This window comes from Chiloscyllium plagiosum, chromosome 19 (genome assembly GCF_004010195.1).
Source record: "Chiloscyllium plagiosum isolate BGI_BamShark_2017 chromosome 19, ASM401019v2, whole genome shotgun sequence".
NCBI classification, from domain to species: Eukaryota; Metazoa; Chordata; class Chondrichthyes; order Orectolobiformes; family Hemiscylliidae; genus Chiloscyllium; species Chiloscyllium plagiosum.
This window is the reverse complement of record NC_057728.1, coordinates 18,079,883-18,104,197: the sequence shown is the minus strand read 5'-3', so window position 1 is coordinate 18,104,197 and position 24,315 is coordinate 18,079,883. Positions and strand designations below refer to the sequence as shown.

Genomic DNA, 24,315 nt, shown 5'->3' with positions numbered 1-24,315 from the left:
TAGTGAATTATCAATACCTATCCATGTTCCAATGCCCTGTAGTGTATATAATGTGGGGGAAAACTCCTGATAGTAGTAGTCATGGAAAACAGTGCAAGCTTTTTGACAGCATGTTCGGTATTGTGAAAATTGTATCCTTACCAGGTCATTCCTACTGGGCAGAAATGAACCAGGAAGAGGCGAAAAAGGTCGCTGTTCAATATGTTGTATTACAGGCCTGGACTTCTTCAGAATGCAACGATGCACTTGTCAAAGGAAGGTTGTTTTTACAGAGAATTTTTGAAAATAATGTAAATTATCTAGAAGCTCTTCTCCCTCAATATCATCAATTTGGGAAATTCATGGTTCCTGAAATAATTTTCACTACAGCATTCATAATGAGACCTGGAGAACAGCTATACTTGCTCATATCCCCAGTGTCTCAGGTGAACTTTAATCTCTTTCTAAGTAGTCATCCTTAACATGTACAAAATATCATACCATGTACAGCATTAATCAACACAGATGCACAAGGAACAGTACAGCACAGAAAGAGGCCCTTCGGCCCACCAAGCCTACGCTGAAACACGATATCTTTCGAAACTAAAATCCTTTTGTCTCTATGTTGTCTGTATCCTTCTATTTCCTGTCTTTTCATGTATCTGTCAAGATGCCTCTTCAATGTTGCTATGTATCAGCTTTTATCACCACTTCTGGAGTGCATTCCAGGCACTTGCTACCCTCCGTGTGAAAAAAACTGCCTTTCACATCTCCTTTCACCACATCCCCTAGTAATTGACACTTCTACCCTGGAAAAAAAGACTCCCAACTATCTATTCTGTACATTCCTCTCATAATTTTGAATGGTTCTATACAACATCACTAAAATTTAAAAGATTCTTCAAAACCCTAGGTTTTAGGAGCAAGTTGCACTTTCTCCTCAGTCCCAGCTGGGAGTCCATACATGTGCTGCTAGTTTTCAATTTGTATTATTTGGTGCCAGAGATCAGTATTGTGGGTATTTAAAAAAAACAAAACAATTGTCTCTCTAAATTAACAATTCAGTGTGGAGGCTATGGAAAAATACATGCTACTAACCTGAAGGTACTCAGTGAAAAATGATCCAAGTTCTGTTTTCAACAACTGTCTGCAGCAAGAGAGAACAAAAAAATCAAGATTAGAATCAAGTTGGACCAGTCTAAACTAGTTGTGCTCGGGCATGGATCCACAGCTCAAAACTGTCCTCAGCTAGCAAGCTCACCCAAAGGTCATAAAGAAGGATGGTGTGAGGAATTAAAAAAACATGAGATTGGCACTCAAAGTGGTGCTTTTCTACAATTATGACTAAGCTATTTTGTATGGACAAAGTCAAGTGATCTTTATTTTGCTTCCAGTGATGATACATCTGACTTTAGGCATTGATGATTGTAACGTAGAAGGGTAATTTTAACCATACCTGCCAGGAAATACTCAGGATTTCAACACAGAATAAAACTGTCAACAAGCGTTGCATTCATTCGTGTCAGCTTCCTGATGGTCAAGGTCAAAATTCTACCATCCTTCCACGCCCCATCCTCAAGGGTATGAAGTGGAAAGAGTTTCCAAATCATGGTGAGTGGGAAACGCAAGTTGCTGGTTGTTCCCTCAGTTAAGTCATACATGGTTAAAAGAAAATGCATGAACTTAATCGAGATGAGAGTATAGCAGTCTCTGACTTGAGTTGTCTTGTTTTAAATCATTATCTCAATGTTTGAGGATATAATACTTGTGCACTTAGAGCTGGCATTTCCATTTTAGCATCATTTCATGCTGATATTGTTGCATGGCCTGCCATTTTGGATTGGCCTCTCCTGCTCTCCCATTCACTGGCAATCCTTCTCCTAGCTTTCCTCCCTGATCTTTACCCTCGTGACTCCTCTCACTTTTTCTTTGCTTCCAGCAAGGTTTTAGGACAGGGAAGCAGGAAGCAACAGGGAGCAGAAGGAGGAAGTGATGGGGAGAAGCATTCGTGAGCAGAAATATAAATAGTTAGCATAATTAGCATTTTAAAATGTTATTTCATTTACAAATATAGGAACTTGGGAATATGTTTTAATGATTTTTTATTCTGACAAAGAATGTCCTACTGAATTCAATTGCAGTCTTTACACTGGTTGCCATGGGAACATCAATTTGGCTTCATTTCGTTTTGAGTTGCACTTTTCCAGAACACAACTAGAACATTAAGGGAACAATATGGCCCTTGGAGCCTATTCTGCCATTTAATAAAATTATTAAAGATCTAAATTTTATACTGCTTTAAAAAATACAAAGATGAAAACAATAGACTAATGCAGGACAAAATCATTCAAAAGTATCTAAACACAAATGTATACAGAGAGCTCAGTAAACACACTATGATCAACAAAAAGTGTAAGCTTCAGATGGTATTGGATAAATCTCCTCGTGTCATTCTTATAGTTTCTTACTATGTTAACTCTGACTTGCAACTATCATATGAAATACTCCATGGTTTGTATTTACCATCAACAATCTTTTGTCTGCTTTCTAAATATTTCAGCTCAAGTATCAATCACTGGGGGAAAAATTCAAAGGAGATCAGTACTGCAGATATTTATTTACAAATAATTATAGCTGTTAATGATCCAATCTAGAGTGCAGGCTTGACAAGATTGTAAAGTTCAACAGAGTGCAACCTCATTGAATCGATTAGGCAGGACTTAAGTTATCTGACTTTAAACATCTCATAACAGTTGACCAGTGTTGTCATCATTACTATTTAAAGTTTAATACTTAAAAATACAGGTAGTAAAGCAAACTAATGTATTATTCATAGTTTGTAAGCTTCACTTTTCTTTGAACTAAAGGACAATGAGGTGTGGTTGTGAATCATACAGGCAAGAATATGCAGCTTCAACTAATGGTTAATAAGGATTTCACTGCTCCTAGTCAGGTTACGAGAGTGAACTGAAGTTAGTGTTATAAGTATTCATTGTTCCTCTCCTGATTGCTATTTTACAATCTGTACTGGAAATACAGCAGCGACAGACAGCCATCAACAGAAGAAAGATTCTGATTCAACGGTGACAAGTTGCTGTCAAACGGTCCACACAATACATGTTATCTGAGCTTGATTTTACTTTAAGTGTGACTTTAGATGGATTACTGAAGGAGTGCAGCTGCCTTGAGGGAATACTCAGGTAATATTAGAGAATTAAAACAGCTTAATGTACAAAGGTGTCATGAAAGGGATCTCCTTGCCTAGATTTCAAAGTAAGGTACCAAACAGCATTGATCCCATGAAACTGCTTGCTTCCTGATAAACAAGTGAATCAGTTACAAGGTATAGAGAATCATGAAAATAATTGTTACTGGAAGGGGAATGGTCAATTAAAGCACTATTACTTTGTCCCAGGTAAACTTACTATCTTTTCACATGCCATTGCTGGAGATTATATTGAATTACAGAAAGCATTACTTTTCAGCACCAAATAATTAGCTTCCCCACCAAAACAGAATTTTCCAAGCAACTGACTTATCAGTGGATCAACTTATTTATAAGAAATGCTTATTTTCAGTCTGCTTTTTTACATCACGGAAGTTCAGTTGGACTGACCAGCATTTCAGCCAAGAAAGGTTAATCTCAAATACAGAAGTTCTGTACTTACTCACCTGACTCCTTCATTAAGACTATAGAGCTCATTATCAGGTAAACCCTTCCGCTGGAAGACAGCGATTACAGCATTCTGTATGCTGGAAAACAAAAGATTCAGCATTTGTTTAGACCAAATAAATAATACTGTCCAGTTAATATAGACCAATTAACCAGAACAATTTAATATAGTCATCCTTTTTACTCTGCTACTGCCTTTGACACAATGCAAGTAACCAGTGATCAGTCAGATGCTTGCATTTCAAGTTAGCAGTACATTTTCCTAAATATTAAGTTTCAACCCAGGCACATCTTATAAATTATTTGTCCTCTTGTCTCCAATCAAATTAATTTAATTTTGGAGTGCGCTCAGAAGTGGCAAAGCAGCTGCCAGTTGTGGGCTAAAGTGCAGTTAGTTTATTCTATTAATAAAACATCTGGTGACTTCCATTAATAAATTTAAGAAGTTTATAAGTATTATTGTAAACCAATCAGGACATACAATAAAGGCAGATCTATCACTTTGGAAATAGCTTCTGAATATACTTCTAGAAACATCGATTAACAGTAAAGCCTAGCATTAAATTATCTTCTCAACTGTGCAACTTCTTAACATTAGCAGTTATAAACACTCACTCATTTAAAAAGATCTTACTATAAGACTAATAATAAAAACCTGCCTTCCCTAAGCAGATATCTGAGTTTCATACCATTATTCTACAGAGAACCTAAGTGAAAAGTGAGGACTGCAACCGTTGGAGACATTCAGTCGAAAAGTGTGGCACTGGAAAAGCACAGCCCATTAGGCAGCATTCGAGGAGCAGGAGGGTCGACATTTTGGACATAAGCTCTTCATCAGAAATGCCTGCTCCTCGAATACTGCCTGGCCTGTTGTGCTTTTCCAGTGCCACAATTTGACATAAAAACTAAGTACCCAACTGAGGACGCCTGAGCCTATTAGTCCCATATTTTAAAAGGATCCTTGTCTTTAATGTTATAGCTGTAGATGATGCCTGTGTTGTACAGTGTCCATAATTACAGCTTTATAGACTGTTTGTACAAATTGTTTTTGTTGATTTTCAAATTGGATGCTATTTTTGGACTTAAAACTCCTGGGTTATAACATCACGTGTTATGATATACATGTTATAGTAAATATTCAATCACTTTGTTACAGATGTTGCCCTGTATATAAACAGTGTAGCTGACACCTCACCCTTTACGGTTTCCTCATTGTGGGTTGAGAATGAAGGATTTCTCTCAGGGTGGAATGAATTTTTCTTTCTGATGACTCCATATGAGGGTCTCCCAGCAGACTGGTTCTAATGCCCATCACTGGGGCCTACCCAGGCTAAATGAAATTTTCCTGAACTTTTTCCCAGAGTGCTCCAACACTGAGACTGCCTCTCCTATCTCCAGCTACAGCAGGAGGCCACTGACAGCAGTGGCACTATGCTGCCAGCCGATTGGCTGAGTCCCATTGACAAGGCAACCTGGCAAAACCCAACCCAATATTGACATCAGTGGGTGCAAGTATATGTGGACCCCTGGGCCGTTTCTTGACAACTCGAAGTGAGTGGATGTTGGAAATCTAATGAAACACCCATCTTCTGTGCTGAGAACCAGTCTGCCCTTTTGAATTGACCATTCTTCAGTGAAGAATCAGAACGCATTCAAAACATTAACTGTTTCTCTCTCCAAAGATGCTGACGCCTTCACATGTCTTAATATTAAAACAGGCGCCCCGACAGGAGACTACACATTGATTTGAACGCAGAGTTCTGATCCATGTATATTAGCATGCAATGTAGAGGTTAGGTTTGAAATTAGAAGCGAGCGAGTGTACTTGTAAACACTGACAGTGAAGCTGTGCAAGGGGGGAGCGATGTCACTTGCAGCCTTTACCTGTTCCAGGTGGCGTTGGAGCCGGCGCGTCGCTGCTGGGTCCCCCGCTCGTCTAAAGCTGCTTGCTCGCTCTTGGCCAGGTCGCTGAGGCTGGGTGAACTCATGAACTTCGGTCTGCGGAAATTCCTCATGGTTAGTACACAGACTTAACCCCGAACAGCAAAGTGAAAAACAAAAAAAAAAGGTGGTGGGTAAGGAGAAGACGCTGCTTGGGCAAGTGAATGGCCTCAGGAGTCAACCGCACAGTGGGCGATAAAAATATAACAAAAAAAAACTCTGTGGAGCTAGCTTTCAAACAGAAACCGTCTCATACGTAACGGTGAATGTTTCAAGGGGTGACTTTTCTTTTTTAAAAAAAAAAGAACCACACAGATCAAACTCAGTGGTGACCACATTCCACAGACTCTAAGCAGTAACCTAGGGCAAGTTCAGGAGGAAACTATTCCACAGCTTTCTCTCTCTGTCTCACACACAGAGACAGCAACTGGCCAGCGGATCTGACGCTGTGACTCCACCCTTACTGCTTTTTCCGAAGGGATTGCTTGAGGGGGGGAGGAGGTGGGAAGAGAGTTCTCAGTATATTGGCAACAAGTTTATTATTTTCTTCCCCCAAAAAAAATCATTTACAGCCAGAAGAAATGCGAACAGTTTCGACAGTAGGGAAGTGTGAAATGCAACTGTGTGCGAATGTTTCTGTCGCACTTTCCATTCGAGAGAGAAGAGCTAAAAGAGATTTATTTTATGAGGACACTTTGCACCTTGTACAGAACAGTTTGATCATTAGCTCACTTCCTGCTTTGGAACAGATTGATCACAGCGTTTGAACTGATTGCTACAAATGCAGTTTTTTAAAAAAAAGTTTCCACTGACCCGTCACCGTTTAAGTATTAATTTTAAGTTAAAGAAGAAGCACACGGTGCATTTCAACCTCACACAGTAAACGCTTACAGTGGAAACAATGATTCAGATTTAGGCACGGGATTCAAATTGAATTAAAGTCACATCCCATTCAGCCTCGGTTCAGTGGTTAGCACTCTCAGTTCTGAAACAGGAGATTGCTGTTTCATTTCCTCACTCCAGACACTCGAATACATGAACTGGGTTGACATTTCCGCGCAGGATTGACAAAATGCTGCGCTGACAATGTTGGGGATGCAGTGATATCAAGCAGGGACCCAAAGCTGATGTTATGCGCCAATTGTTCCATTCTCTCTACTTAGAGTGAGCGAGAAAGACCCGATGTTACTATCAAATGTCCCGCCAGAAATTTCTCTTAGTCGAAACCAGTAAAACAGTGATCTTAGTGGGCGGCACAGTGGTTAGCACTGCTGCCTCACAGCACCAGAGACCCGGGTTCAATTCCCGCCTCAGGCGACTGACTGTGTGGAGTTTGCACATTCTCCCCGTGTCTGCGTGGGTTTCCTCCGGGTGCTCCGGTTTCCTCCCACAGTCCAAAGATGTGCACGTCAGGTGAATTGGCCATGCGCTAAATTCTCCGTAGTGTTAGGTAAGGGGTAAATGTAGGGGTATGGGTGGGTTGCGCTTCGGCGGGTCGGTGTGGACTTGTTGGACCGAAGGGCCTGTTTCCACACTGTAAGTAATCTAATCTATGCAAGACTGGTTAATCCAGCCGAAGTGGCCTCTTGTGTACGAAAGTTTTGTGATTAGACTTCAAAAGCTATTCTGGGAGTGACCTGCTAGGGAGAAAAACATTAATATACATACCAGTTTACCTTATTTTCAATGCTATAAAAAGCTTTTTGAGTGGGTTCAGTGGTTAGTACTGCTGCCTCACAGCACCGGGGACCCAAGTTCAATTCCAGCCTCGAGCAACTGTCTGTGTGGAGTCTGCACATTGTTCCAGTATCTGCATGCGTTTCCTTCCACAGTTCAAAGAGATGCAGATTTTGTGGATTGGCCCATGCTAAATTGCCCCATTGTGTCCAGGGCTGTGCAGGCTAGGTGGGTTAGCCATGGCAAATGCAGGGTTTCAGGGGTGCTCTTTGGAGGGTCACTGCAGACTCGCTGCGCCAAATAGCGTCTTTCTGCACTGGAGGGAGTCTATGGTTCGAAGTGTAACAAAGGATGAAATAAGAAAGGTCACCCAGCTTGTTTATTTTGTAGACTGTGTGGAATAATAATAAACCCCCAAATTATCTTGAGAAAAGCTATCATACAGTGTAACAATACAGGGTGGGCCATTTGGGACTGAGTTCAGGAAAAATTTCTTCAACCTAGAGGATGATGAGCCTGTGAAACTCTCTGTCAAAGAACACAGGTGACGCCAAAACATTGAATGTTTTCAAGAAGGAGTTAGATATAGTTCTTAAGGCTAATGGGACCAGAGGCGAGACGGGCAAAGCAGGAATGGATTACTACGTTGGATGATAAGCCAGGGCCATATTTAATGGTAGAGCACATTCAAAGATCTGATGGCCTATTGTTACCTCTATTTTCTATTTTACAAATCACACAACACCAGATTATAGTCCAACAGGTTTAATTGGAAGCACTAGCTTTCGGAGCGCTGCTCCTTCATCAGGTGGTTGTGGAGTACACAGTTGTAAGACACATATTGTGTACTCCACAACCTCCTGATGAAGGAGCGTCGCTCCGAAAGCTAGTGCTTCCAATTAAACCTGTCGGACTTTAACCTGCTGTTGTGTGATTTGTAACTTTGTACACCACAGTCCCACACCGGCACCTCCAAATAATGTCTATTTTCTATGTTTCTATACAGCTCTTTACCTTTTCAATGTAAATGAACCAAAATTCCAATACGTCTATCTAACTTCCAGATGCTAATTTAGTAGCCATACCTGCATCTCAGAGCCAATTAGACAAGGGTTCAAGAATGAGTTCAGATATTTGAACATAGTAACAATGTTCTAAGTACTGAGAGACTGCTACATTGCCTGAAATGCTATTGTTTGCCGAAGACAAGGTGCCATCTGCTCTCTCACATGGACATAATTGTTTCCAAGGCCTGGTTTTGAGAAGAAACGTGGAAAATCTTCCGTGTCCCGACTGCTCGTTATCCCTCAATCAACATTACCAAAAACAGATTATCTGGCCATCATCACATAGCCGTTTGTGGGAATTTGCTGTTGGCTAATTGCTAATTGACTGCCACTTCTCCTACATTACAACAGTGACTACATATTAAGTGTTTCATTGACTATAAAGCCCTTTCAGACAACCTAAGGTCACGAATGATGCAAAAATACTGCAAGTCTTTATTCAAATTTGATTGTCACCATTCTTAATACAACAATTTCACATTAACAAAATCTCTGAACATATCCTTATAATCCTCAATTCTGTTTTCAATCATATATTCACACTATATTTTGCTATGGTGTCATTCTATTGATGAAACCGTTGTTGATTGTGGGAAAAACCCATTTGACTCACTAATGGTTCTTCAGGGAAGGAAATCTGCCATCCTCACACAGGATTTCAGACCCACAAGAATGTGGTTGACTCTCAACTGCACTTTGAAATGGCCAAGCAAATCACTCAGTTGTATCAATCAGCACAAAGTCTCAAGAAAGAAATGAAACCAGACGGACCATCTGGCAACGACCTTGGCACCAGAAAAGACAACAGCAGAAACAGCCCTGTCAACCCTGCACGAATCTCCCAACTAACATCTGGGGGCTAGTGCCAAAATTGGGAAAGCTGCCTCACAGACTAGTCAAGCAACAGCCTGACATAGTCATATTCACAGAATCATACCTTGCAGACAATGTCCCAGACAGCACCATCACCATCGCTGTCCCACTGGCAGGACTGACCCAGCACAGGTGACAGCACTGTGGGTATACAGTCAGGAGGGAGTTGATAAATCCCCAGGACCTAATCAGGTGTACCCTAGAACTCTGTGGGAAACTGTGGGAATTGATTGCTGATCCTCTTATTGAGATATTTGTATCATCAATAGTCACAGGTGAGGTGCTGGAAGACTGGAGGTTGGCTAAGGTAGTGCCACCATTTAGGAAAGGTGGTAAGGAAAGGCCAGGGAGCTATAGACTGGTGAGCCTGACATCAGTGGTGGGCAAGTTGTTGGTGGGAATCCTGAGGGACAAGATTTACATGTATTTGGAAATGCAAGGGCTGATTAGGGATGGTCAACATGGCTTTGTGTGTGGGAAATCATGTCTCACGACCTTGGTTGAGTTTTTTAAAGACGTAACAAAGAGGATTGATGAGGGCAGAGTGGTGGATATGATCTACATGGCCTTCAGTAAGGCATTCAACAAGATTCCTCATGGTGGACTAGTTAGCAAGGTTAGATCTCATGGAATACAGGGAGAACTAGCCATTTCAATATAGAACTGGCTCGAGGGTAGAAGACAGAGGGTGGTAGCGGAGGGTTGCTTTTTAGACTGGAGGCGGAGAGTTGTTTTTCAGACTGGAGGCCTGTGACCAGCAGTGTGCCACAAGGATCGGAGCTGCATCCACTGTTTTCATCATCTATATAAATGATTTGGATGTGAATATAGAATGTATAGTTAGTAAGTTTGCAGATGACACCAAAAATGGAGGTGTAGTGGACAGTGAAGAGGGTAACCTCAGATTACAACAAGATCTTGATCAGATGGGCCAATGGGCTGAGAAGTGGCAGATGGAGTTTAATTCAGATAAATGCGAGGTGCTGCATTTTGGGAAAACAAATCTTAGCAGGACTTATACACTTAATGGTAAGGTCCGAGGGAGTGTGGCTGGACAAAGAGACCTTGGATTGCAGGTTCATAGCTCCCTGAAAGTGGAGTCGCAGGTAGATAGGATAGTGAAGAAGGCGTTTGGTATGCTTTCCTTTATTGGTCAGAGTACTGAGTACCGGAATTGGGAGGTCATGTTGCAGCTGTACAGGACATTGGTAAGGCCATTTTTGAAATATTGTATGCTTTTCTGGTCTCCTTCCTATCGGAAGGACGTTGTGAAACCTGAAAGGGTTCAGAAAAGATTTACAAGGATGTTGCCAGGGTTGGAGGATTTGAGCTGAAGGGAGAGGTTGGTAAGGCTGGGCTGTTTCCCTGGAGCGTTGGAGAATGAGGGGTGAACCTTATAGAGGTTTATGAATTCATGAGGGGCATGAATAAGGTGAATAGACAAGGTCTTTTTCCTGGGGTGGGGGAGTCCAAAACTCGAAGGCATTGGTTTAAGGTGAGAGGGTAAAGATTTAAAAGGGACCCAAGGAATAGGTATTGAATGAGCTGCCAGAGGAAGTGGTGGAGGCGGGTACAATTACAACATCGAAAAGGCAGCTGAATGGGTATATGAACAGGAAATGTTTAGAAGGATATGGGCCGGGTGCTGGCAAGTGGAACTAGATTTATTTAGGATATCTAGTCGACATAGACAAGTTCGATCAAAGGTTCTCTTTCCATGCTGTACAGCTCTATACTCTATGGCTTTATTTCAAGATTGAGTTCTCTGTACTCAGGTGTAAACTGTCTTTCTGTATTCAGATTAAACGTAAATTCAGCACCACATTACAGCGCTACAATTCTTCAATCTAACTACCAACCTTTTACTCTAGCTGTTTGGTTTCTATTCATCAATCTACTTTAGGTTCATGCTGTTTGATCTTCCTGGATGCCTCCATTTTTCTAACAAGCCTCTTGTGAGAAGTTTTAATGAAAGGTTTCTCAAAATTCATATAATTGTGGCTTTGAATTCAGTGGGGACTTTGCCAGGGTCTCTGTCATGACCTTCAAGAAAAGCCTTCTCTGAAAAGCACCATGTGATGTTCAAAGATATTCCCAGTGTTCAGGTCGATATTTATCCACCGACCAACTTCATTAAGATAGATCATCTGCTCATTATCTCAATGCAGGCCATGAGAGTTTGCTGTGCATGAATTGGTTGCTTTATCTTCTTTATTACAGCAGTGAGTACACATCCTCAGTGCTGCACAGTTCTGCGGAGCGTCTTAAAGTCATGGGGGATGCTGTGTAATTTGGATTACTTATTCTTTAAATGATTTAATGGTATTTAAAGACAGTTTTAGGTGATGCAGCCACTTGCTATGAAATCTGACCATCTCTTCTTAAAAGTTTAGATGTTAGAACATGCAGTTATTATTAGATGATATCAACGGCCTTTGACACCTTGACCAGGAAGTTACCATTGTTTTGGAACCTATTTACAAATGGAATGTTGTTCACGTTAGCTACATCAAGCAGAGTGCTTACATTACTGTACTAGTAATCCAGAGACTTGAGCTAATGATATGGAGACATGTGTTCAAATTCCACCACAGCAGCTTGGACTTGAAGTTTCAACAAAAAACCTGATTCACTAACTTCCCTGAGGGCGTTAAAATGTCCATTATCCATGGTATTTAGGGATTCCGTGATCAAACTATTAAAAACATAGCTATATGAGGAAGTAGATACAGTGTATCTTAATTTGATATCATTTAATTCAAATTATGTTAACTTAAATGGAATTCATTCAAATATGTCTTCCATTAAAAATTTACTGTGAGAATTGAATTTGCTCATACAATATATTCGTGAATTCTTACTTTTTCTCCATATGGGTACTGACCAGTGAAATCTGTTGCTTACTTAGATTTTAACCTTACAGGGCCCTTTATACATTGCAAATCTTTCAGATGGAACAGTTTTCAATTCGAACGATATTGTTTTTGAAGCAGACGTTGTCAGACATTTATGGTTCATATTTAGAAATAGTTGGGGCTTTCCGAATTAGTTGGGATATTGGAATTTTCCCTCAAACTTTAGAAATTAATTCCAGGTAAAATTCAAAAAAAGATCTTTTACTTGATACATGTTCTGAAGTAAAGACTGTGTAAATACGTTAGTAAAGCCTTTGACAAGGTTCCTTTGACTATCAGTAAAGTTAGGTCACATGGGATTCAGAGTGAGCTTGCCAATTCGATACATAATTGGCTTAATGGCAGGAGACAGAGAGTGATGATGGACTGGAGGCCTATCACCAGCGGTGTTCCATAGGGATTGGTGCAGGTTCACTTTTGTTTGTCGTTTATATAAATGACTTAGATGAGAATATAGAAGGTATGGTTAATATGTTTGCAGATGGTAGAGGTAGGTTCTTTATGCAGAGAGTTGTGAATGCATGGAATGCGTTGCTGTGGTGCTGGAAGCAGAGTCATTGGGGACATTTAAGTGACTGCTGGACATGCACATGGATGGCAGTGAGTTGAGGGGTGTGTAGGTTAAGTTATTATATTTTACGTTAGGATTAAACCTCGACACAAAATCGTGGGCCAAAGGGCCTGTTCTGTGCTGTACTTTTCTATGTTCTATGTTACCAGGATTGGTGGTATAGTGGAAAATGAAGAAGGTTATCTAAGATTACAAAGAGATCTTGATCAATTGGGTCAGTGGGCTGAAGAGCAGCAGATGGAATTTAATTTGATAAGTGTGAGCTATTGCATTTTGGTAAAACAAACAAAAGCAAGACTTATACAATTAAAAGTAGGGCCTTGGGTAGTGTTGTAGAACATAGAGGCCTAGGGGTTCAGGTACATGATTCTTTGAAGTTTGCACCACATATAAATAGGCTGGTTAAGAAGGCATTTAGCATGCTTGCCTTCATTGCTCACACCTTTGAGTACAGGTCATTCTGCTATAACATGCGTTTTGTTAATGTAAAGTTGCTGTAATGCGCTTGGCGAATTGAGGACATGTGTTTCTAAAGCGCGATTTTTCTGTAATGCGGGCTTGCACAAGAACGCAACCATCACATTATAGAAGAACTACCTATATAGCAGCTGGGACATTATGTTGAGGTTGCACAGGACATTGGTGAGGCCTCTTATGAAGTACTGTGTCCAGTTCTGGTCTCCATATTATAGGAAGGATATTATTAAGCTGGAGAGGATTCAGAAGAGATTTACCAGGATGTTACCAGGAAGGAGGGTTTGAGGTATAAGGAGAGGCTGGGACTTTATTCATTGGACCGTAGGAAGTTGAGAAGTGACCCTATAGAGGTTTATAAAATCACGAAGGGTATAGATAAAGTGAATAGCAAGTGTCTTTGCCCGAGGATGGGAGATTTCAAAACTAGGGGGTATGTTTTTAAGGTGAGAGTTGAAAGATTTTAAAAAGACATTAGATTAGATTAGATTACAGTGTGGAAACAGGCCCTTCGGCCCAACAAGTCCACACCGACCGCCAAAGTGCAACCCACCCATACCCCTTACCTAACACTACGGGCAATTTAGCATGGCCAATTCACCTGACCGGCACATCTTTGGACTGTGGGAGGAAACCGGAGCACCTGGAGGAAACCCACACAGACACAGGGAGAACGTGCAAACTCCACACAGTCAGTCGCCTGAGGCGGGAATTGAACCTGGGTCTCTGGCGCTGTGAGGCAGCAGTGCTAACCACTGTACCACCGTGCCGCCCATTAGGAGCAATATTTTTGCACAGAGTGGTTTATGTGTGGAATAAACGTCCAGAGGAAGTGGTGGATGCAGGTACAGTTACAACATTTAAACGACATTTCGATAAGTCCATGTATAAGGAATGTTTGGAGGGATATGGACTAAGCATAGGCAGGTGGGACTAGATTAGTTTGGGATTATGGTCGACTTGGACTGGTTGGACCGAAAGGTCTGTTTCCATGCTGTATGACTCTCTGAATTTCTGAAGTGCATGTTTATGTATCACCACAAAAGTCCTTGACAGAGACATCTCAAAGCACTTTGTGGTCAGTTAGTTACAATGAGTGTTATGTCGAAAAATACAACTGACAGTATGCACGTAGATGGATCCAAACAAACAGGAATTAGATAAGCAATTAATCTCCTATTGATATTAGTTCTGAGAGGCATGTTCACCAAGATGGTATATTCTGTCAATACTGTTGGGAAAGTTCTAATCTCTGCAAAGGAAGACACATTTTTGTTTACATTCCAAACCTTTGGCAAACACTGGACACCAATAAAGAAACAATAAGTGAGTTGTTATTAGATGCTAAACCATCAATTTAAATACACATTATGATATACTGTATTCTGAGGTTAAGCAAGATGCCTTTTTGACTGTAATTACTTGCCTGAAATATGATCCTCTCACATCGTAAGGAAGAACACTCATTTCATAAAATGTGAATATTAAAAATTTAATGTATAATCTTTTAAAAAGTTTATAAAGAGTATAAGACTTTATAAAATTTTTTTAAAATAAAAATATATATCAAGAAGCTGGAGAGTTTACAACTCTCAATATCCCTTGCAAAATAATCAAAGAGGCATTGGTCACCAACTGTTCTAATAGCATTGAATTTGAACAAATATCCATGATTTATTTGTGAGATCAAACTTGCTCCAATGGATTTTGTAATGCTCAACTTGCCATATACAACATGAAAACACCATCAGCACTGTGTGAGCTCATGGTCAGGGCAAAACGAGTTAACCCAATCAAGAAAGAGCATGCGTAAGCAACACCCAACCACATTCTGGAAGGATTAGATTAGATTAGATAACTTACAGTGTGGAAACAGGCCCTTCGGCCCAACAAGTCCACACCGACCCGCCGAAGCGTAACCCACCCATTCCCGTACATTTACCCCTAACACTACGGGCAATTTAGCATGGCCAATTCACCTGACGTGCACATCTTTGGACTGTGGGAGGAAACCGGAGCACCCGGAGGAAACCCACGCAGACACGGGGAGAACGTGCAAACTCCACACAGTCAGTCGCCTGAGTCGGGAATTGAACCCGGGTCTCTGGCGCTGTGAGGCAGCAGTGCTAACCACTGTGCCACCGTGCCGCCCACCAACAACAAGGAATATGAGGGCAGATCCTATGTGTGCCATTCTCTGCAATCATTCTGATGAAGTCAAAGTACCAGTCACAACTGCTCGATAACAGTCTGAAGGCTGCACTAAGGTGGGCTGTGTCTGTTAAATTCAGGCTAGAACTCCGCTTTGGGAAATAGGAAGCAACAATAATTTGCACCATGAAAGGGTGACAACTGTTTATTTGCAAGTACATTTATTTGTACTGTGTGTAAGACATTTGTTGCTAAAGTTAGCTTCAACAGTATAATCACAGCCTCAGCTGTGGCTAGTTGTTGATTCCTATTGAACAATGACTAAATTTAGATAAAGGAGATAAGGCCTTTCTGATGTTCAGATGTAATTACAGTGACAGTATAGTAATATAATTTTGTTTTGTCAATACTCCTGTTAAAAAGTTTGAGGGGGAACATCATAATTTTTAAAAGAGATCTTATTGATAGTCAAATTTTAAGCTTTTTAAATTTGAAATGCTATGTGTTCATGGTGATATGTGAGGTGGTACATGCACAGTCAATGATCAGTCTTCACTAGGCTTATTGCTGCATGCTTATAATATTAATTCACTGGTTAAAGTTGGGCTGAGTTATTCTCCATTCCTCCCCAATTAAAATTATTAATGCTTGCTTTTCAACAAAAAAAATTGTAAAAGTGTTTAGAGAAACAAGGGGACAAAGCAATATATTAATGCTCGTCATAACTTTATTTTGTTGTTAAAAAGCAATCCTTCTGGTCAGGCGACTATAATGGGAAACAGTGCAATCGTTAATTTTCATGGTATGTTCTTGTTGCTTTTAGTTGTTAAGGTTATGAACATTAATGTAGTTAATTGCTTACTTGCACTTATTGTTCTGGTAGGTGCTGAAGCACTAGTTATTTGAATAATGCAGAGGGGAATGTTTTCATCAACTAAACATACACTAATGCAGTAAGTGCTTCTAGATTTTAACCTTTTCACTGGCCCATTGGCTATCATTTTTTTCCCATTCCAGGCAATTTTTCACTGGAAGAAAGACCTGTGGTAAACAGCACACATCCCATCTGGATGTCTCTTTACCTCCAGGCTGAGCAACAACATCATAAACAAGGAAGTTTGCCCAGGCTCTGCCTTAACAACCTGATTCATTTTGGATTTGAACATTTCTGTGGCATCCAGTTACTGAATAATTACACATTCAACATGTGGATAAAAAAACATGTTTTCACGGAAGAACCATTAATGAAGAATTTAAATTACAAAACTGTGGAACTTCGGGGAAAGTAGCCCACAGGTGCCCAACACCAGAAAAAAAAGTGTGTGCTTTTGTGAAAGGTTTCTAGCAGAAATGCAAATAGAAAATGTGGAGAAACTAAGGCCCTCTGGCAGCATCTCTGGGGAAAGAAACAGAATCAATGCTTCAATTCCAATATGACGTTTCTTTGCAACTCATACCGGACTGAAAAACATTAATTATATTCTTCTGAGCTTCTCTGGCATTCCCCAAGCGTGTTTCAGATTTCCCAAAATCCATCGTCTTTTACTTTTCTTTTCTAACTGTAGTGTTCAGTCTTAAAATGATATTCAGGTCATTTTTCTTTATCAAGTAACTAATTATTTAGTGTGTTTTAATGGAGGATTGGCTAGGCTAGCAAAGTACCTCAAACTGATACTTCCCCAATGAAAATGTAAGTGTGCCTTGAGGTAACAATGGCTGTGAATAAGGCTGGCTTTCCACCTACCCCACAATCTTTAGGCCGGTGTGAAGAGTTCGGGGGTGAGTGATAATGCCTGAAAGATTATACTGCACATGTCTCTGGCCAGAAGGGTAGGGATCTAGTTAGTGGCCCCCATTGTCCATCACTAGCACTCCCTCCACCACAAGTACTTAGTTCCTCCCAAACTCCAAGCCTTAAATTTCAAGGACTGCTTGTAGTCCACGTCTTGGCCACTGATGTTGTTGGAATGACAAAGCCGCTGACCAGTCCAGAATGACCGGCAGTTCTCTGAGCTGGAACCTCTGCTCAAATAAGGGATGGAAATCCAATCTTCAGCCAATTAATGCTCTGTGGAACATGAAATAACTGTGTAGGGATTGCTTTGATTGGCAGGGATACATTCCCACTGACTCTGTGGGTGCAGGACTGGAAAGTCTACCATCCAAAAAATCCTATCGGAGCTGCTCTCTTTTAAATAGCCATTCATGGAAAAAATGCAGCTGTCTTCTGGAAGTAAAGTAGCTGACCTACATTTTTCTATACAGACAAACATTGTGAGGCTTGCAGATAAGGTGTAGGATTTAAACCCTTCAGGCTGTAACTTTTATAGCTCATTGTTCATAACAAGTTGCCTGCTTTAATGCCAGCATGTTGCCATTATAGCCTGCTGTTTTCTAGGAGCTAAGCTCCACACCGTAACATCTGTGAACACATAACCACTATACCTTTTTCTTTTAACAGCATGGCGTCTCCACCTCAGACTCTTGGATATTCTCTCTGGGCCCAGTCATATGTTAAGTGCAGTGCAGCTTGAAATTGGGGTCAGCAGCCCCGGTGACAAATGCTGTATGGAGCTTATAGAGCCATAGAGATGTACAGCACAGAATGAGACCATTCCATCCAACTCGTCCATGCCAACCAGCTATCTCAACCTAATCTAGTCCCATTTGGCAGCAATTGGCCCATATCACTCTAGACCCTTCCTATTCATGTTTAATCAAGAGTTATGAAAAGCCCCTCAAACAGCCTATAAACTAGCAAACTAATTTCTCCAAACAAATGTTTTCTGTCAGGCATCTCAAGAACACTTAGAATAAGTGGCTCACTGGGTAACATTTTAAGGTCACATTCGGTGGTAGTAATTGGCAAACTTCAGCCAATAAGGCAACATGAGATCCAACCGAGCACTGGATGATACAAGGCCTGCTCTGTGCTACTTCTAAGAAACAGTCAGTTTCCAGCTAGGATGCATTGGTGATGGCATGATACCTGGACCATGGGAGCACCCAGATCCGATGAGCAACTTGCCAGTCATGTTCAAGGGGCAGATGTCAGGCTAAAACTGGGAAGAAGAGATATTCAGATTCCATGCTGAGGCAGATGGTACATCAGGCCAGGGCCCATTGTGCAGGTTGGTTGGAAGATTGAAAAATTTTCCAGATCCGGTTTTAAATGGTCTTAATTTAGGGATCATTGACTGAGTCGATATAAATGAGCAAAATGTTGGAAATGCCTGTTTGGACCTAAACATCGCATAGGGCCTACATTTTTATATTTGGATTATTGGTCATCTTTGTTTCAGGAAGGCGGCATGCATGTTTACAGTTTCAGCTTAAATTTACCTCATGAACACCTTGGTTACTCGTGAGGTTTCTGAGGTGCACGCCAGTTCAGCCCATCATCTGGCCTGCAACCTCCTCCCTCCCTCTCCCACCCTCCCCGCCAAGCCCCAGCACCACCCCCTCAAACCCCAAGACCATCAGCTCCCTCTCACCAGTTTCTCAGATGAGACAGGGGAACAAATAGTGGAAAATCACACCCATGACATCACAAGAAAATGTAACAGTCATGCAAATAACAATCAGTATATTTACACAGGCAGGCAGTCTTTGTTCTTGTTGTTTATTCATTCACAGTGCTGACCTGAGGTAATCTGATATTTCGGGTAGATATGCAGTGCCTGATAAACATAAAGTTGTTTGTCATGTCACTATCCAATTTCAGGACGTTTGTTGGAAGATGGAAGTGCGATTTCCTTTCTAATCATTGTCTCTGTTGCCAACTTTAACCAGAGCAATGGTTTCATACTATGGTGGGCACACTTTATCATGTCACTATCTGTAACTTTTTTGAGAGGAAAGGATACTTTTTGGGTCTGTTTTCCATTTTGTTTGTCTTTTAGATTTTCTGTGTATCTATTTAGCTTGTAACTGGCAGACAAATCAAGCCCCTATACTCTCACAGCGGTTCAGATGATAGGAGGAAGGTTATTGGGCCCTTTTCTGCTTCATGGGATGACGCATTAACTTGAAAAATCAGACTTTATATTTAATATTTACAACCTTTGACAATTCAGCTGTACGTGGTGTTGTTTCAAGACCGTGACGTTCCAAATCATCATCACAGCTTTGTGCAAGTGTTATTTCTCTGGTCATGGTGTGTATTCTTGTTGCCTCAAGTACAGAAAAACCTGAGACTCGTACTTCACACAACAAACACGTTTTGAAATGAAAATAAATCATTGACATCACTTCAAAACATCCCATGTTATCAAGACAACGAGTAAAAGGACATAAAACTTTCTTCCGTTTCTATTAATGAAATGAAACTTGAAATCCCGTATCGAGATGTTGATAAATCTGTCCAATCTGCCAAACAACTTCATGAGTTATTCATTTAAGGGTAATGAAAATACTAAGACACATTATATTTAAACATTTCAAAATACCATGTCAGGTTTTGTCCATTATTGTAAGGGAGCCATAACTTACTTTGGATGTTTGTCCAAATTCTTAATAGCTGCTACCTTAAATGCACTACAAAAAGACTGCATTCAAATTATTGTCCAAGAGGAAAACAACAGTTCACATTAAGGGAACAAGTTACTTGATCTGCCCATCTAATTGGGGTCAACGGTGAGGAGCTAGTTCTCACCCAAGTAATGACCATCAGTACATAAATGGTCTGACATTCCTTGAGAAACGCACCATATTGAGGAACAAAAACAGAAATTGAAACAGCAAAAGCAGAAATTGACCTGTCCTTGGATCTGCCAAGCTTTTCCAGCAATTTCTGTTTTTGTTTCTGATTTCCAGCATCTACAATTCTTTCAGTTTTATTTGTCATATTAAGGAGGTCATTAAGTGCATCCACTGTCAGGACTGTAAGTGCTGCATATTGATTTCTTTAGTACTTTGGAACTTCAATGAGAACATTTGCTAATGAGGTCATTCTGATCAAAATACAGTTGGCACTGGTGACACCACTAAGCCAAAGGGAATTTCTTTCATCACATGAAGGAGGAAAAGAGGAAGATGAGAACAACTTTAGGAATAGAAGAAAAAGGTAGATCAGAGGCTTGTTAGAAGTTATTCCTTCCACATCTGCTTGTGTCAATTGACAAGTATCACTGACCCAGAACGTCTTAAATAGACTTTGCTAGCCATCAATGGTCTTAGAAGCAATGATCCCTCTAAGCTCTGCAACCACAAAGTGAACTAAACATGCCATGTATAAGTCAGGCTCTTTAAAATCTTGCTCATTTGTAGCCCTGCAAAAAAACTTTCAAACGTTTGAGCATATACTGAATCAGCTGTGTAGTACAAAAAAAACTAATGCTGCTCAGAAGTTGTACTTCCTCCTGGAAAACTATGGCGAAATATCAACCATGCACTGTAGACCTGCAGCCCATTTTCACTATGGTAGTGTTTTGAGCCAAAAAAAAGTGATGTTACATGGTGGGATTGTGCTCCCTTCAGGAGCTGGGTTTCTCAATTCTTTGTAAAGCATGTGTCTTCCAGTAACTCATCATGTGACCAAGTTGCCTGGAAGATAAACAATAGAAACATAAAGGTCAGTATGAAGTTCACTAATTTAGAGGGGGAAGTAACTGCTTGGAGGTGGCTGTATGTTTGAACAATTTGAGTTTAGAATAGAACAACCTGGCTACAGATCAGAGAGCATTTCTTTCCAGCTGAATTAATTTGAAATTATGGGTGTTGGCTTAAAGAATTAAACCAATTATTAACTGAAAGACTCCTAACAGTGATTTGGATTTCTTACAGAACAGAGAAAGAGAGTTCTGGATACAGGACTCAAAATTAAAGAACATTAGAACCAGGGAATTTCTGATCTGAGGTAGCTGCACGTTAGACCTTTCCAATGCCTGAATTAAACTGGGCGTCTATAGCTGTGGGATGGTTGGAGACGATGTGAAGGGACCATCTTGCTGGAAGTAAGCATAAGACCTGAAGATATCTCAGCCCTTCTATGAATCTTGAAACTCTACTAAGATTAAGTAGTTAGTTAATCTTTCAATTTCAGAATCGCATTTGATTTAAGATTATTGGGGTTCTAACTTAACATGGATGCAGATGGGAAGTTGTACGAAGAAGTTTGTTTTACAGTAGAAGTATCTGTGTTCTTTATTTGTTAATCTTTGACATAAAGAGTTGGACTGAAAGGGTCCGTTTCCATGCTGTACATCTCAATGACTCTCTAACTGATTATTTAAAATTGTGTGATTATTAGTTTGATTTTTGCGCATTATATACTTCTGATTTAAACTGTGAAGCTTGTAGCTTAATTTTTGCAGTGAATACCTGGGTTGTCAGATTCAGGCTCCACTAAGTTCATAACAATAGCAGTATGGTTTCTACCAATCCTCATCACTGTACTTTTTTTTAATATAAAACAAACTTTCCAGGTTTACAATTTGGAAGGGTTTCCATTCTATCAAAGTCCAATAAGTATTTCACACTACTTGTTGTTATCAGCCATTAAGGTCTGATACAAAACAACAATCCAGCCTCATGACTGAGGGTGTGTGATTCCAGTAAAATCAGATTCACATAGTCACAGAGTCATAGAGTTGTATAGCATGGAAACAAATCCTTCGGTCCAACTTATCCATGCCAACCAGATATCCCAACCCAATCTAGTCCCACCTACCAGCACCCGGCCCATATCCCTCCAAACCCTTCCTTTTCATATACACATCCAGATGCCTTTTAAATGTTGCAATTGTACCAGCCTCCACCACATCCTCTGGCAGCTCATTCCACACACGTGCCATCCTCTGTGTGAAAAAGGGGCCCCTTAGGTCTCTTTTATATCTTTCCCCTTTCACCCTAAACCTATGTCCTCTAGTTCTGGACTCCCCGACCCCCAGGGAAAAGACTTTGTCTATTTATCCTATCCATGCCCCTCATAATTTTGTAAACCTCTATAAGGTCACCTCCTCCGCCTCCGGAGCTCCAGGGAGAACACCCCTAGAATATTCAGCCTCTCCCTGTAGCTCAAATCCTCTAACCCTGGCAACATCCTTGTAAATCTTTTCTGAACCCTTTCAAGTTTCACAACATCCTTCCGATAGGAAGGAGACCAGAACTGCATGCAATATTCCAAAAGTGGCCTAACCAATGTCCTCTATAGCCGCAACATGACCTCCCAAACCCTGTACTCAATACTCTGACCAATAAAGGAAAGCATACCAAATGCCTTCTTCACTATCCTATTTACCTACGACTCTACGTTCAAGAAGTTATGAACCTGCACTCCAAGGTCCCTTTGTTCAGCAACACTCCCTAGGACCTTAACATTACCATTAAGTGTACAAATCCTGCTAAGATTTGCTTTCCCAAAATGCAGCACCTCACATTTATCTGAATTACATTCCATTTGCCACTCCTCAGCCCATTGTAAACCATTATAAACTGAGGTAACCTTCTTCGCTTCCACTACACCTCCAATTTTGGTGTCATCTGCAAACTAACTAACTATACCTCCTATGTTCACATCCAAATCATCTATATGACAAAAAGTAATGGACCCAGCACCGATCACTACAAGAAGCTTCAGAGAAAAAAAGCAGGAATTTTCAAACTTATAGATGCCCAAATAATTTTTTTAGAGCTTAATAATTCAGCCCTGCACTTGACTCGAAAATGATTGGACTGAATTTTAGCAGAAATTAAAATGACAATTCTGGTGCGTTTTACAGAGGGTTTCTCTCCACAGGGCATACTGAGATTGCTCACACTGTATTCTGAAACTCCCCGCATTGGCTATACACTGCAGCCCAATGGCTCCCCACTCACTGTTTCTGCCCTCTCAGCAGAGTGAAGTCCTCACTATTGCCAGGATGTCCTGAGATTCTCAGCATTGGTGCCATCTTTAAAATACAGGTCAAGTGCTGTCAGTATGGAACTGTGCAGTTTATGTGAATTGACCTGGGCTGGGTAGAGGGAGGAAAATTAGCATTCACTTTGCTGAACGGGACCAGGAGGTCCTTGTGGATGAGGCTGTGCAGAGGAGGACCCTTCTCTTCCCTCAGGAGACAGAGGAGACCACCCCACCAGGCACGACCTACCTGGCTCAGTGCTGCCTTCACAGTACAGAGGAACGTGCAGCAATGCTGGAAGGTCACATACAGGCACTCTCCTCCAGAAATCTCCCTTCAGGACACTCCAGCATGGCCAAACCTTCCATCTCTACCCTGCCTGCCCACCACCCCCCCCCCCCCCCACCCCGCACCTCTAGCTCTGTGCAAGTTCAAGGCCAGAAGGATGCACATATCTCTGGGCAGGACACACTCAGTATGTCTGAACCCTCTAGATACAAACACTCCCGAGCTTGTCTGATGGTCTGCAACACAGAGTAGGCTGACATCTAGCAAGAGGGAAAGGAAGACCACTTTCCTTGGACACATTTGTGACACGTGTATGTCCTCACAGCTATCAATATATGGTCACTGTTTATCATCAGCTCTGTGAGCAAATGCCATTCTAACTGCAACGAGCAGAATAGGGGACAAAGATGACAACGGGGTACAAATCCTTAACACTTCAATAGGTCCCAGGTGTGAAGTGAGCGGCTCCTGGCACTACATAGAGGCAATGGGAAGTTGGGAGGTGACTGGCACTTTGGCATCTAAGGTAAATCACTCCAGACTTGAGTGCCACAGCCAGGAGTAGGATTGATTCCTGATGTAAATAATGTATTCGACATGACTGGAGCCAGGACCTGACCTCTGCGAAGAGGAAAGTAACATTTCTCACCCCACCCCTGATGGATCACCACTGACAACCTTGAGAAGCTGGATTAGAGTGGTGCTGGAAAAGCACAGCAGTTCAGGCAGCATCCGAGGAGCTGGGAAATCGACGTTTCAGGCAAAAACCCTTCATCAGGAATAGAGGCAGGTCTGCCTGCAGAGTGGAGAGATAAGTGAGAGGAGGGTGGGGGTGGGGGTGGGGAGAAAGTAGCATAGAGTACAA

General features: G+C 41.1%; 1 protein-coding gene across 7 annotated transcripts in view; it reads right to left on the bottom strand.

The window, feature by feature from the left end:
* Positions 1–24,315, bottom strand: part of prr5b (proline rich 5b (renal)) — a 124,161-nt gene that overhangs the window by 65,460 nt on the left and 34,386 nt on the right. For 4 of the 7 annotated variants that reach the window (XM_043709219.1, XM_043709221.1, XM_043709216.1 and 1 more), the window contains exons 2-4: positions 5,537–5,650; positions 3,652–3,732; positions 1,078–1,126 (exon numbers count right to left, since the gene is read on the bottom strand). In XM_043709219.1, the coding sequence (XP_043565154.1) occupies positions 1,078–1,126; positions 3,652–3,732; positions 5,537–5,640 (234 nt within the window). In that variant the 5' untranslated portion in view covers positions 5,641–5,650. Of the gene's footprint in view, positions 1–1,077; positions 1,127–3,651; positions 3,733–5,536; positions 6,112–6,163; positions 6,485–24,315 lie in introns of those variants that run through there. The other 3 variants (XM_043709220.1, XM_043709218.1, XM_043709217.1) reach the window with 3 other exon arrangements.